Genomic DNA, 15,832 nt, shown 5'->3' with positions numbered 1-15,832 from the left:
GGCAGGACAGCCAATGGCAGGGCGCTGCTCAAGGAGTGGGCGGGACGCTCTTAGCTGCCTTCGCTATCGGTGATTGGCTATCACGCTTCCCCCAACACGGAACACGAGGCGTGACTGTGGCGCGCATGCCCTTCCCTTCCGGGTTGTGGGGCCGGCGATTCCAGTTGCGCATGCGCCTCGAGCACCCAAAGGGGTGTGGAAGGAAAAACACGCCTATCTTAAATCCAAGCGATACGGGATTGGCTGGGAAGTCCAGAGGCAGTATATTATTGGGTGTCTGGAGAGAGTGGGCGGAGCCTGGCGGCTCCTTGCTTCTCATTGGTAGTGCGCCGTGCCTGTTTGGGCGGTCATTGGGCAGTGGCGGTGTCTTCACGGGCCCGAGAGGGAGCGTAGCGGTGGCGGAGTTTGAGGGGAAGATGTCGGGTTGCGAGGCCCGCGATGCTAAGAAGCTGGTGCGGTCGCCCAGCGGGCTGCGCATGGTGCCCGAGCACCGCTCTGCCCGCAGCCCCTTCGGCCTGGACGAGCCGCCTTGGGTGCCTGACAAGGAGGTATCGGTCGGGGCGGGGGCGCCGCTCTTCCCTTCTCTCGGGGTGCGGGGCTTCTCTGCGCTTCCAAACGGCGGCCCCTTGTCCGCGGGGCCCTCGCCGCCTCAGGGGCCGCTGCCCTGCAGGGACCCGGGGCGCGACTCTCCTGGCCGGCGATCGAGCGTTGAGGTGGCGCTTCTTCCCTTTTCTGGCGCGTCCCTGCCGTCCCGCCGCCGTCGCTACCTGTCGGGTCCTGGCGGTGGTCTGGTGGCGGCGGCCCGTGAGTAGCGGGCAGCCTCGCTCCGTCAGGTAGCGGGTCGGGGTGGCCCGGTTCGGGATTGTGGATGTGAATCACAGGGGTTTTACTTCGCGTAGATCAGTGGGCTGAAAGGACAGGGCTCGTTCTCTAGGAGTGTGTGCACGCTCACAAAAATGAGTGTGGAACTGAACGAGTTAAAAGTGCTGTGTGCATTGGTGTTTAGTGAAGTGTTCTCTTTAAATCCCTATAAATCTAATTCTGAGACCATACTGATTTAAAAGAGAATGTCACAAAGTGATAAGGCAGTAGGGCTAAGAAGGAACAGCCCCTTTGGCTCCCTGTGTAAATGTTTGTAGCGTTAAAAGAGTATTGAATAGCACAGATCGTTTCAATCAACTTTCGTTTAAAACACTTTCCAAGTAAACTATGTGATCGTGATGTTGTATTAAATTTCATGTCATATGCATTATTTGCTACTGGCCCCTACAGCTAGATGTTAATGTAACTTAGAGTGAGTTGTTTCTTTATTGCTAGTGTTCTGTGGTGTGGATGCATGCCAATGAATTTAAATGTGACTGGAATTAAGATTTTAGGTGGGCCAATATGAATTTAAGCAGGGAGCAGTTGTACAGAGCTCTTCTTTGCCAGATAACTGACATAGTTGGTCTGTTCTGCGTGGGAACACTGTGTCCTTTCTGGTTAGGAATGAGGAAGAAAGTTTCTTCACTACGTGGTATCTGTGGAAGTGAAAAGTTCTGTGTAAAAGTAGTAACTCTGGAAGTTCACATTGCTAGCACAGCTTCTGCAGCTCAGACTAACCTTTACTGGCACAAGGTGTGGGACTAGTGAGTCACTTGCTGGTTTTGTCCAAATTAACCCTGCTTTATAAAGTGACTTTTTCAACTTATTTAAACAAGCAGTCTGCTAAAGTATTTTGTGGGTGTTTTCCTGAGTTATTTTCCTCCATACTTAGAGAATTAAAAAAACCCTCCCTGTCATCACTGGTTCTCTCTCTCATAAGCGTAGGTAAGACAAAAATGTCAGTGTCCAGAGCTGAGAGTCATTAGAAGGTATCTGGAGTCATTAGAAGGTATCTGGAGTCATTAGAAGGTATCTGAAGCCAGCCAGCACCACATGTGGTGAGTGGTGTGCTGGGTGTGTTGCAGATGGGGTGTGTATTTATCAGTTTGTAGCAAAGTCTGAGCAGTTATTGTGCAAGTGATTTCCCTTTGCATTGTGTGGCGTCTGCTTTTGCTGTGTTGGTGATTTGCACCTGTATGCACTCACTCACCTGGGCTACCCAGAAACCTGATTCCTGGCAGCAACAGCATCAGTGACTATAACTTGTGCAACAGTTAAATTAAAATTACTTTTTCTCCCTGACCTTCAGAAGTGTAGTTATGTATTTCAGTAGTCTTTGATTATAGCAGACTATTTTCGTTTAAAAAAACCCCACAGTACTTCTAACTCAGTCTAATCCATAACGTCATCTTAATTCAACGAGAGGTTGTTTGAGGATTGTGTTGGGGTTTATTTAAACTCCTTAGATATATTTAAGTCTGTATATTTTGAATGTATAAGTCTGTTTGTTGTTTTTTGAATATGATGTTACAGTTTTACTGCAGGTATTCATACTATGTAAGCCTGACCTTTCCCCCCTGTAGTCTGTTGTCAGTAGGTTGATGGTGTTGAGACTGAGCGTTTGCATCAGACTCGGTGATATTTGCTGTTGAGAGGAATTAGCATTTAAATGCATGTAAATGAATTTGTTAATCCATACTAGTAATCATTTAAATTATTAAATTTAGATGCATTTGTTAATCTGTAGTATTAATAATTTAAATGATTAATTTAAATGTGTTTGTTAATCCATATTATTAATCATACATTATTGGTACTTTGTAAGGAGTTATTTCACTAGATTTCCTAAACTGTATTGAAGTTCTGACATCCCTTTGATTAATGATTACCAAATATGTTACCAACTTCTTCCTTAACTAGAGCAGGTATGGGGTATACAGAGAAGCTTATAAAGGCCATGTATTTTTTAATAAAGTCAAATTTAAAGTGGCAGTGTTATCTAGATAATGAATTCAGCCAGAACACTTGCTCTGTTACCCTGTCAGATGTAATTAAAAAACCCATCGTCTTAGTCCAAGAAAAGAGATTGGTATTAGCAAATGTTGATGTGACTTTTCCAATACGCTGCCTTCTGCTGTAACACTCACAAAGTCAGTAGCTTTACTTTTCTTATGCAGAAAGAGTCTACTGGCTTATTTATTCTAAAAGTAATGCCACCTAAAAATTAAGGCAGTTGGTAGTTTTGTGAAACTTACATAACGTTGAAATATCCTTCAACTTTTAACTTTTGTGTCATAAGATTATACTGGCTTAAAGTATCAGTTATTTTGGGGAGTTTGGAGTGTGAGATCGAAGCAGGACTACAGAAAGCTTTCTGTTTTGGTAGCCTTATCTATAATATAAATAATGAGTTGAGGTGGATAATACTATGAAAATTTGTGCTGAGCATCATTAAATTTGAGACAGATGTTGGTCACTGCATGTGCCTTGTCTTACCAGAACTTTTGTTAATCACCAGCAGAGCTCAACTGATAATGTTCCAATTAAGCAAATTTTGGACTAGAAATTGAGTAGTATGTATGCTTGAATGCGGAGGTGGCGAAACCTCGTGACACCCAGCTGTGCACCAGATCTGCATGTTGCTGAGAAGCACTGAGTGCCTCAGAGCTGGAATGTGTGAAAGGAGCTTACAGATGTGGTAAAAGTCCGTCCCCAGGGCTTCTCCGTTACTGCAGGAGGGAGGGTGAGCTCTGCGTAGCTGGGGCCTCTGTTGGCTCAGGCTCCGGGAATTGGCACGGGTTGTTTGACAGAGCTGCCTTGGACTGCTGGCAAACTTGTGTAGCTCAGGCAGTGAGCTGGCCCTGTGCAGTTGTAGTGTCAGAAAGAACTGGGAGCTATATCAGCCATATGTTTGTATTTGGTGTTTTCCACTCTGGCATCAGCTGTTTTGGTCAGGTGAATTACAAGGTGGTGAGCTTGTGAACTTTCACATTTGCAAAAGTTCATTGTGTTAACAAGCTCAACAAGGTATTACCTTGCATCACTTCTTGAGTTGCTTTGTTATTGAATATGCAAATAAAGCATGTGAAGTGTAACTATAGCTTCTCGTCTGTCTACAGTATTCTCACCTCTGGCTGGATCCAGAGGATTATGCAAATTTGTCATCACACTTCAGCAAATGTGTGAGAAGTTCCACTCTCTTTGTAATGAATTAGCCCTCAGTTCGAATTAATACCAAGATCCAACGCCTGTTGAATGTTCTTCCACTTTCCTCTTGCTATATGAAGTAATCTGATACCAGTATTAGTGGTATGTTGATTGCATGTGAATGAATATACTTGTGATGTGCATTTTTATTTCATTTCTTCCTTCCTATCTTTTTGTTTCCACCTGTCAAAACCCTCAGATTTATGCTGGTTTTAAAAAGCCTGTATCTTGAAGACATGAAAAGTAACTCAGACATTGTGCTTCCTTCTCTGTGGATGTGATAAGAAACTTGGCAAGCAATAATGCTTAATTTGGAACTTGTGCACTCTCTGATTATTTCAGCATATGGATGGCTAGGAAGAATTCACCTTTCTGGATTTTCTTCAATAGAGATCTCTTCCCAGGCAAAATAGAAGTTGATATTATGCCAATGGTTCACTTTATTCTTTTTACATAAAGCATTGAAAGAACAGTGTATCAGCCAACTTGTGTTAGAATGTTTTGTAGGAAAATCCCATTATCCTGTGCCTGCTGCCATATGCCATTTGACTTACGATTAACTTATGCCTGCATTACATATCGGGCAGTGTTACCATGATAGGTCTGGAATTCAGAAATATTTTTCTGTAGAGTTTGTATTAAATGAGAGGGTGGATAACTTTGTTCCTTCCTGAAAAGCAACTTGTATGTTTATAATAACGTTGTGTATGAAATCTGTTTAGGGTAATATTTAGAAAAGCTATTTAACCCCCCCTCATTTTCCCAGTAGATAGCTTGTGCCTTCTAATTCCTGAACAACAACAAAAACAGCCAGTTCCAGCTCCCAGACAAGCTATGAAGCTACAAATGTCAAAAATTAAAACACTAAATCAAAGTAAGTGTAGAGCAAAATATGGTTATTGGCTGTAGAGTACTACTTGTTACAGAGGTGAAACCTGGTGAATGCTGAAGTTGTTTTATGCTGAAGGTTATTTGTCAGTGAATGTTAGAATAAGCTTTTCTGCAGCCATTGTGAAAAGAGGTGTCTGGATGCCTTAATCTAGTACGTTATTTGAAACAATACAGGAACACTTTTTTCTTTTGATTAGGATTTAGAAACAGATAATATAATAAATATTGCAAGCAGCGATAAGCACCATTGTGTTCCATTATGGTGACTGCAGTTACTCTAATGCGTTAGACTTCTGTTTAGACATCAGAACACATGATCTAAACTATTTCAAATTAATAAGTCTTCTACTTCAAAAGAATACGAAAGGTTTCTAGAGAATTTTAGTTTAGTTACTGAGATATTTTCTTGGCCATAGTTGTTAAACTTGTGATGGTGATTGGGAATCTGCTGAAGCAAAAGTCCCTGATATAGATGAGAAAAACACTTGTAACCTGAAAGAGTTAGTAGAAGATAAAGTATTGAAATATGTTAATGAAAGGCAAAGGGCGATTACTGTGTGCTTAGCAAATAGCACCTGCTGAGCTGAGGGCATGTTTTTAAGATGACATTCAGCTGTAGCCTGAGATGGTCTGGTTTGAGGAGTTCGGTTTCAAGAGGTATAAAAGTTTGGGATCCAACCATGTTTTCCTGATTTAGACCTCGGGCATAATTTTGTATTGATATTTGCAAATAAATATTGTAATAATTGCATTATAAGCCCTGGAGAGAGCGTTCTGATATGGTGAATAAAATACGTAAGATCTTGGTGAAGATCCAGTGATTTAGTGGCTGAGTACCAGCCCTTTGGTAGGTGAGTTTCTACACAGAAACCTTAAATTGTCACTCCTACTAGCTTAGAAAAGCAAAACTGTCGCCCCGACACTCTGCGTAGTTGTGAGAGACAAAACTTCCATTGAGAGAGACAAACGTCTTCAATTATTTCTGGCTTTTCTTTTGGGAGGAGTGTGTGGGTGTAAGCTTGTTTTAGGAAAGAGATATTTCAGGAAGTGACATTTTGTAGCTGGAATAAAATTAAGCCTTAGTGGCTTGGAAGAAAACCAGATTATCTCCTAGCGTGTTTCAAAAATGTTCAAGTATTGGGAGCATTAAAATACGTGAACAGTGTTTTAGAAAGTCAACAGAGCATTGCAGCATGATACAGTGAGGATGATAGCTTATATAAAACCAGTTGACTCTGCAGTATATGGCTGTTTGGATAACTAAATGTAACTAAACATAAGTATTTCTGAAGTGGAGTTTCATAATGAGTTCGGCAGCTTTTTTTGTTTCACAAATAAGGATGACATTATATTGCTACATTGAAATTAAATGAAAGCCATCCCTGGTGAAAAGGTGAAGGATGGAAGTTTGTTGAAGGTGTTTCTTTTTAGGGCAAAATATTATAAAGCTCAGTCTTTGTATGTAGTGGTAGGGTTGAAGGTTTAAAAGTCTTGTAGATTAATCGTAATTTGTACTGTTTTCTAGTGCCCAAGATGTATGCAGTGTGATACAAAATTCGACTTCATAACTAGAAAGGTAAGAGAAATCAATGAAATGTAAAGCATTAACTGTGGCAAAATACCAGTGTGGGTTTCTACTGAAATCTTCTACCTTTTAAATCAAAAGAAGAGCATGCAAAGTCTGATGTAGTTTTTCTTTCTGTTCTGCCTTTTCTGAGTCAAGGTCCTTTTTGGTTTAATTCTGTTTCTTTGAAATTCTTCTCGCTGCTCAATGTGTAACGCCTATATAGAGTTTTCCCAAATTACTGGGTACCTGCAGGATTTACATTCGAATGAAGCAGCTGGAGTTGGCTGCTAACATCAATACTGACATAGAAAACAAATCAACTAATCCAGCTGTGGAAATGTAAGCAAAGTTGTTTTCAATAGTAATTAGTTATAATTTTACATTAAAGAACCATATTGTTAAGATGCACAAAACCAAAACTCAGATTCTCCTTCTGTAATAAAAGAGGATTTAGCTTGGGTTTGGAAAAGGGAATTTCTAATTGAAGTAGAAAGCATAAACACCCTTGATTGCTGTGAGCCATAATCAGGCTCATTGTATGAAGAGAAAACACTGATGTTAGAGTTCAATTATGCTCATTACATAAAAGTGAGCAGGTCAGTGTAGAATCATTCTGGTGTGCATGAATACCACCAGACATACCCGTATGTTATATCAGATAGGTGAAAATTTTCAGGAGGCCTGAAGAGCAGCAGGATGTCAGTCAGTGATCCTAGTAATAGAATAGAACACAATATTTCAGTTGGAAGAGACTTACAGTCTGATCAACTGCCTGATCGCATCAGGGCTCACTGAGTTACAGTCAGGTACTGTACATGTTATTAAGGGCATTGTCCAACTGCCTCAAACACTGATGGGCTTGAGGCATTGCACACCTCTCTAGGAAGCCTGTTCCAGTGTTTGACCACCCTCCTGGTAAAGAAATTCTTCCTAATGCCCAATCTAAACCTCCCCATAGCAGCTTCAAAGCATTCCCACATGTCCTGTCACTGGATACCAGGAAGGAGCTCTACTCTCTACTTCCCTTCAATCATGGAACACACTTTTTCCTAGTTCTCTTTTTACCTTTTAGCTGGATGGGTTAAGAGCATGGTGGGTGGTTGGTGTGAGTGTTTTGGTTTAGAAATACTAATTCATGAGGCTGCTGTGTTTTATTGTGGGGAGTAAATGAAGCCCTGGGAAATAGTTACTGCAGAGAATTTTGCACAATATTTGGAAGGAAAGCTTAACACTTGAGCAGAACTGCAGTGTATCAGTTCCTTGTATCAACTGTGCAAAGTCTCTTTGTGCCGCACATCAGTTCCTGCTTGCCTGGGAATACCTGTTCTGACATGAGAACTTGCAGCCGGAAGACCTGCTGGGACTGTCACACCCCAGTAGTGATTTGGAGCACAAGCCACTTGTTGCAGATTTGGTAGTTGTGAAACACATAGCAATACTAGTTCTGATTTTGCAACTTCATTAGATTTGAACTGTGCTTCCTGATATTCCTGATAGAGAAATAGCTTTAGGCTTTAAGTATGAAGTTTTCCATCTTTTTCCATGGGAAAAACTTGAGAATAAGTTTTAAGGGAGAAGAATAGCAATGCCAGTTGAAGTTTCATTTTGCTTGGAAGTGTGAAGGGACCTAGAAACCACTTTTCTCTTGTGTGTTTATTGACAGTAGGGTTAAGGATTTACTAGACAGTGGAGAGGCCATTACAGTGTCTTGCCTGGTCTGCTCCAGAAGCATATTTAAAGAGTGCCAGCAAAGGCTTGTATTGCTGCTGTTCATATTGTACTCAGTTCTCTGTGTTCAGTCTTCAGGGATTTCTTTCTACCCCTGTAGCAATTGAATTTCCTTTACGTATCCCTCAACTGGTATGTTTCACACCTGAGAAACTGTTCTGTTTCTTGAGAAGGGGGATAATTAAGGTAGTAACTTTCTCAGATTATTCCCTATTAGTTTCCACTGTACATTTGTACTAACCAAATTGTCCCCTCATGCTTAGCACCACTGTCGAAGATGTGGGAAGTGTTTCTGTGACAAGTGCTGCAGTAAAAAAGTGCCTCTGCCTCGCATGTGCTTTGTGGACCCTGTGCGCCAGTGTGCTGAATGTGCCCTCATCTCTCAGAAAGAAACAGAGTTTTATGACAAGCAGCTTAAAGTACTTATGAATGGTAAGGACTGACTGCATATATGTGCTGGTTTGATCTCATTTGTATTTGTTCAAATGCTGTGTTAAAACTGATCAACAGGAGGAGCAATATCTCTTATCAAATGACCTGTGGTTTTGTCTCCTTTAACTACTGTTTTTGTAGAATCATAGAATAGTCAGGATTGGAAAGGGCCTTAAGATCATCCAGTTCCAACCCCCTGACATGGGCAGGGACACCTTGCACTAAACAGCCCAAGGCTCTGTCCAACCTGGCCTTGAAAACTGCCAGGGATGGAGCATTTACCACTTCTTTGGGCAGCCCATTCCAGTGCCTCAGCACCCTTACAGTAAAGAACTTCTTCCTTATATCTAACCTGAACTTCCCCTGTTTAAACCCATTACCTCTTGTCCTGTTGCTACAGTCCCTGATGAAGAGTCCTTCTCTGGCATTTGTTGTCATGCTTCTCATTTGCCAATTAGTAATTCTGCGTTACCAGTTTATTTAGAGAAAAGCTTGCACTTTTTAGCCAGTATTTACAAAGATTGAACTAAAGACAAGGGAATTTTCAATGCCTCTGAGAACACGTGTGCAGTTGGCATGTTTCTTAAAGTAATGAATCTTGTAGTCACCTTCCTGTTAACATTAAATAAGGATGGAAAATACTTCACAATATGGAATATTTTAGTATTTTCTAACAAGATACGATGCTTGTTTCAGGCTTTATCTCTGAGCTTTGATCTTGTCCGTGGCCTACAGCTATGGTTGAGGGCAGAACATAATGAGTGGTCAATTTTGCATAGCATTAAAACTACATACAGTACAGCAATCCATGTTCTAGTTACATTAAGAAGGCTGAGTCTTCAGTTTTTAAAGCATTGTGTAATTGTTCAGTGGTTTTTGATGGGCTCTCAGTGTGATGCCGGTGTCTATAATCACTAGCTAAGCCACGTACTTGTTGATAGCATGAATGTTCCTAGGGAGAGGCTATGTGCAGAGAAGAGTATGTTCATCCCTGTAACACACAAGTCATTCTTAGCTCTGCTTTGTGGATGAGGCTGTAGATGACTCTTAACATAGTGTATTTTAAACTGAAGACTTTTTTTAAAGCTTACCTTGCTTGCATTTGTGTTATGCAGTTGAAGTCTGAAGCTGTTCCTGACTTAGGATCAGTTTGATCTAGTTGAAGATGTTTGGGCTCACTGCAGAGGAGTTGGACCAGATGACCTTTGAAGGTCCCTCCCAACCCAAACTGTTCTATGATTCTAGTGTGGAGCCACAGATCTCAGTCAGAGATGGTGATTGTGATGTCCTCTGCAGCTTTGCCATTGCTGTCTCGCTGTCTGGTTTCAGCAGCAGCTGGGGGGCCCATGCTGAGAGGTCAGTGGGACTGAGTAAAATTGTGAAACGGCCGGGTGAAGCTCCCTGGGCTGCGTGGTTCGCATTATGGAGATGGATTGCAGATAGTTTGGCAGGGCTCTGTGTTGTTATTTTTTTCATATCCCAGACCAGCAGTACTGGGATTAGGTAATCCAGGGAGCATGAGGCAGGGAGGAAATAAAATGGTTAGGCGTGTAGTCTGCTTTATTTTATGTTGTGAATCACTTCACTAATGTAGCTAAGATGACTCCTGGTCTCGAAGGGGCTCTTTTGAGCAGGAAGAAACGTAACATGAAGTTCACTGACCTCAGAGTAGGAGTGAGCTAGCCTTCAGTAATGAAAACGAGATGTCTTCACTGCTTATTAAGCACAGTGCTGAAGGTCACATCCTGCTGTTAGATTCTTCTGACAGGTTGGGTTTTTTTTGAGTACTAAAACAACAGTTTGTGTTATGGTGACAAGGGAGGGGCTTTAGTGGCCTGATTGCCATCTCCAAATCTGTTCTCATTTTAAAAGATGCATCTTGGGTATCATCTGTATTTCCACAACATGTGGGAGAAAGGACATTGCAATTGTGAAAGGTCCTGTGATTCACAACACAGTAATTAAAGATCAGCTTTTTATCCTTGCGTGTTCTCCTGATGTTAATCAATTCAATGTTTCAATTAGTCTCTTAATTCACCCAGTCCTGTGTATGAGGTGCAGTAAGGAAATATGAGTTATCCTTTCCGATACTTGAATGATTCTTCCTCAGCTCCCTCTTAGAATACTAAAACATTTCTTTCCAGGTGCTACATTCTTTGTAACTCTGGGAACATCTGAAAAATCTGAGCTCATGGTTTGTCGACTTTCCAACAATCAGAGGTAAGAACAGCTGATAGTAATTGCACTTGTAAACTACATTATTACTGCACAGCAATATATATATATAATATACAGCTATGTTATTATCCAAGAACCTGAGCAAAATATAAGTAACATGCTGCAAAGATATTGGAGAGAGTAATCAGACAGAAGGGATAGATACGACTTCAGTGAGTTTTAGTTTATTAGCAGTGTGGATCAGAATGCCAGGGAATGGTGGAGCTTCACTTGTCAATGATGCCTCTTGGTGCCACTGGAGTACAGTGGTTTTGCCAGCTAGAAGAGTGATTATAAGAGGCCGTTACAGGGGAAAAGCTGTAGCCACTGAAAAAAGCTTGTTTCAGGATGATTCTAACAGTGCTCTGTATTGTTGAGATAACAGCCACACCTGTTACCCATTACACATCAGCCTGTTGGCTACAACACTTTAGACTCTGTGTTCTCTTCTTGCCCCAGAACTTTGGAAGAATGCTTTTAATATTTTGAAAGGGTCTTATGGCAAACTGAACTGCAGGTCTGTGTTTGAATTCCTTTCAGCAAAGAACTTCAATGAAAAATGATTATTTTTTTTTCCTGCTTGATTTCTCCCCCTCCCCCCACCCCGAACAGGTCTTTTTTTTTTTCCTTTGGTTTGGACTTCATATTATAGGAAAAATTACCTTTTTTTAAATCTTTTTCTTCTGTTATGTAGGTATCTGGTTTTGGATGGAGACAGCCATTACGAAATTGAAATTATACAGATTTCAACTGTTCAGATACTTACAGAGGGATTCACTCCTGGGGGTAAGTTTTTCGTTGAATACATATTAAGAAAAAAATATGGGAAGTTGCAATTATGGTTTGAGCTGGACAGTGTGTTTCCAGGTTATCCATAACTGTGGTGTGCTAGCTACAGCTGCTCTCAGAATGGAATGCAGTCTGTGAAACCCTGTCTGTGGCTGCTGGGATTTTGGGGATAACCTGGGAATTGAGAAATTACTGTTAATACAGGAAAGCTCCTTTATAAACCTGAGTAAAGATGGTCATCATTTGTTCTTAACACTTCTTTTGGCTAAATATAAAGATCTATTAATTCAAAAGCTCATAGGAGGGAACTGCTATTCTTTGGTACCTTCCATTTCAGGATCCAGATGGGTTTCTCTTCTACTGGTACAAACAGTTGCATGAAGAGTGAGAGAACCTTGGAAGGGGGTGCGGGTGGGAATTAAGCTGTGCTTTGTTGATTTCATTGGAGCTGAAGGGGTGGCCAAATGAAACTGGTAACATCTGAATCAGGGGGCAGCTACTTACTGCCTCATCTCTTACCAGATCTTAGAGTATTTCAGGATGAACTTGAATAGGATTTCACTGAAATGAGAACAAACAAGGTCAGGAATTTTAATGATTGTTCTTTAAAATACCTCTGTCACTGCTAGAGTTTTCTAAATGGACAGCCTGTCTGTGCAATATTCAGTCAGTACAGCATGTTAACTGCAGTAAACTTATCTTGGATTCAAATCAACCACATGTGTTGCTGAGTTAATGTTCCTGTAACTCCTTGTTCACTACTCTGCTGACTGCTTTATCTTTTTGCCTGCCTGCCTTCCTTCTTGATGGTAGAAAAAGATACTTACACTTACACCAGCCTTCTGGAGAGCCAGCACATAACTGAAGGTATCATCAGTACCTTTGAGCATGACTCACCTAAGCATGTTGTCATGACCCCCTCCCAGCAATCCCCCTCTGCAGTGCTGATTTTGTTGGATCTATAGCTGTTTAGCTTGATACAAATTGTGTTCGAATCTGACAGATACCTTTCCTTCCCATCTAATAAACTGAGACTGAATGTTCTGTATCTTTTTAGGAAGAGAACTAAAACACTCAAAGCCTTCTTTAGACCGCATGTGCTATTGTCCATGCTGGAAGGGAGAATGGAAGTTGAGAAATAGTATTTCTAACACAGTGTTATGCATCACCCACTTCAATAGAGGTGTGCTGAATTGTGTATACCAGAAATGAGTAAAGCCTTGTGCACTGTCCAGTAGGGCTTTGCACTGAATGAACGAACTGTTAATGGTGTGCTTTTACACATCTTTAGGAGTAGTAAAACCTGTTGTTATGAGGTGTGTTCTGCCTGAATCAGTAATGTCCTGAAATGCCAGACAGTGGCAAACTGTCCAAGGCTGTAGGTGTTTGATTTCCACGGATCTAAGTAGTCCTCTAATCTGTTATTCTGACCAGGTATATGCAGGGGAGTGAGTGATGAAGTTGGATTTCAGTTTACCCTAGAAGAGGAGCGAATAGCTACTTCTATGAAAACTGCTTGTGGGCTTTTGATCAGGTCACTTAGATTTTGTCTTTGTTTGGCTTCTGGGATATTACAGAAATGGCCTCTGGGAGCCCCCTCATGCAATGCTGTCCTGTGTATGGCAGTGCTTTTCCTGGGGCTTAGTTTATGCTCTGCTGCTTCAGGAAATAATGCCAATAAAGTGCAGTATTCTAAACAAAGCTTGTTTCCTGTCTGTGTTTTGGCTTTGGTTTATCTTTCCTCTGTGCAGCTAGCGTAAAAGAGATACAAATAAGTTGCTATCACAGGGTTGCCAGAGCAATGTCATTTGTAGCAGGTTTCCTTCCGGGAGCCAGTGGCATAGACAGTTGTTTTCTAGTCTTGTGTAAGCACCTTTCCCAACCTTTGCCACCCTTGGAGGGACTTCTGATGGCTGTGCCAAACTTTGTATCGAGCAGGGAGCTGTTTTGGTATCAGTCTAACCAGACACAAGTCATTCCGTTTACAGACTGCAGGCTACAGTGTGAAACTGGTGTGTGTGTCAAAGAAGACACAGTGATATTGAAACGAGGGTATTTCCTGTGTGTGTGTGTAGCTAGTGGCTTTACCTGATGGCTTATACAAGTTCTGCCTCGGTGATGGCCTAAGAGAGCTAAACATCAAGTTCCATGGCCTGACGGAATCACCATGGTCACTGCTGCGGCTGCTGGTGGTGCACCTGTGGTTTCCAGGGCTTTCAGTTAAGTGATAAGCTGGTGTCTTCAGATGTGCTCAGTAGCTACAAGTTGTTCTGTTACTTAGCTCCAGAACCTGTCCCTGTTTGAGATTTTCTTTCTTTTTCCAGGAGGCAATACTCGTGCCATAGGTATGATTCTGCAGTATAAGGTACCAGGATCAGAGGAGCTAACGCAGATGAAGTTTACAGCTAGTGAAGACTTCAGCTGTAATAAGAAGCTGTCAGCAAGCTGGCTGGCAGCTATGCACAAGGTAAGCAATGGGGGCAAAACTTGCAGAAGGCTGAAGTAAATCTTTATGTGGAGTGCTTTGTCTCCTTTTAACAGTTGTTTAGCTGGGTTTTGTGAGATGGATGGGAGGCTTTCAGAGGTCCCAGTTAACAGCATGTAAAGGGGAGAGGAAGCACGTCTATCCACAGTGCAGGAAGTTAGTTGGTTGGTGCTATAGTCCAAGACTAGTATGAACTCCCCAGCCAGGACTTTGTAAGGAGGAGGCATGAGGAATACAGAACATAACATTGTTTACTGTGTATGTTTTAGAGGGATTACCAAGATCTTGGAAACATTACTTCTATCTAGCTTTTCCCAAGGCAGGTTTTATCAGAAATGGTCAGAAAAAACAAATGTAAGTTGATTTGAAATACTCAGTGACCACAGGTTCTGCATTTAAACTAACCCTGCATAGTCTCAAACATTAGTGCCTATCTGACTGCTATTAAGTGCCTTAGACAGAGAAAAATGGATAAAGAACTTAAAGCCCTGGGTTTAAAGGAAAGTCTTGAAGGGTAGGAGGGAGATGAGGTGTTAACCTCAGTTAACACAGTGATATTTTGTCTTCATGTTAGGCAACAAAACTTCTTTACGAGTCCCGGGACCAGTAAGGACAGCAACCCGCTGGCACCTGAGGGCAGAGCCCAGCCTCCATGGACTTGCCTCTCGCTCTCTGCTAGTTAATGGCTGGTAACACTCATGGTTCTTGACCCTTTATCACTCCAGCGTGGTTCAGGGTGCAGGAACTGGCAGATGCAGGGGGAGCATTTTTTGACCCATGAGTATTCCCAATAGTGTGCAATATGTATACAATTACTGCTTTAAACAGCCTCACCCTTTAAGACTTTGTATATTTTGTTAAGCCTTTATTGGCACTTAATATGAAAGTGACCTGCACTACAGCCCCTGTACAGCACAACTTTTATAGTAACAGTTATGTATACTGTTTGCTACAGAAAGCAAACAAATGTGTATGTCTCTTCTGCAGAGAATAGCTTTTGGGTATAGATCTCAGGTTTTTCCTCTATCCAAATGGTTAAAAGTCAGTGTACAATAAAAAAATCTGCCTTAGCTATGATTTTTATAGAGATCACTTGGGTTTTTTTTTAACATTTCATGTTAAACATCTGAATACTTCAGCAAATACCACAAACTGGACTTACATGAACATGACCTTGAAACTTCACTTCTGTGATATAAATAAGCTTCCAGAATAATGTTTAGTTTTGTATTTTCTTCTTAGTAACTAGCTTTTGTTAATCTAACTGTAATACTCTCTGAACTTGTATACAGTTTAATGTACAAATATGAATAAATTAATTCACTTATTTAAAAAACCTAGGTGCTACTTATTTTGCAGTGTGTAATTTTAATAGTGGATATGGTGGCTTCTACTCTCTGAAACCTTCCCTTTTGATAAGGAGCACTCTCAATTTAGTTCTAACCCTTGATCATTGGTTCAAACACTGGGATGAATCCTCTGGCTGCACACTCTGTGCCACAAGTGACTTTCCGCCCTGGTCTTCCCATGCTGGTAAAGACTGAGTAAACCAGCACAGGAGGCTGAGCTGTCGGCTTGTGTATGAAGGACCCCCCAAGAGCTTTTCTAGGTAAGTAGTAATTTATCACAGCTGGAATACTGGAGAACTTGTA

General features: G+C 41.4%; 1 protein-coding gene across 1 annotated transcript; it reads left to right on the top strand.

Moving 5' to 3' along the window:
- The first annotated feature begins 330 nt into the window (after positions 1–330).
- ZFYVE21 (zinc finger FYVE-type containing 21) lies at positions 331–15,516 on the top strand. The gene is made up of 7 exons (XM_065684712.1): positions 331–548; positions 6,488–6,538; positions 8,521–8,689; positions 10,834–10,909; positions 11,601–11,692; positions 14,020–14,162; positions 14,755–15,516. Exons 1-7 carry the CDS (start codon positions 417–419, stop codon positions 14,788–14,790), a joined length of 699 nt encoding a protein of 232 aa, XP_065540784.1. The 5' UTR covers positions 331–416; the 3' UTR covers positions 14,791–15,516.
- The last annotated feature ends 316 nt before the right edge of the window (positions 15,517–15,832 follow it).

This window comes from Lathamus discolor, chromosome 6, assembly GCF_037157495.1.
Source record: "Lathamus discolor isolate bLatDis1 chromosome 6, bLatDis1.hap1, whole genome shotgun sequence".
Taxonomy (NCBI): Eukaryota; Metazoa; Chordata; class Aves; order Psittaciformes; family Psittacidae; genus Lathamus; species Lathamus discolor.
The sequence above is the reverse complement of the archived record's forward strand: the minus strand, read 5'-3'. Positions and strand labels throughout refer to the sequence as shown.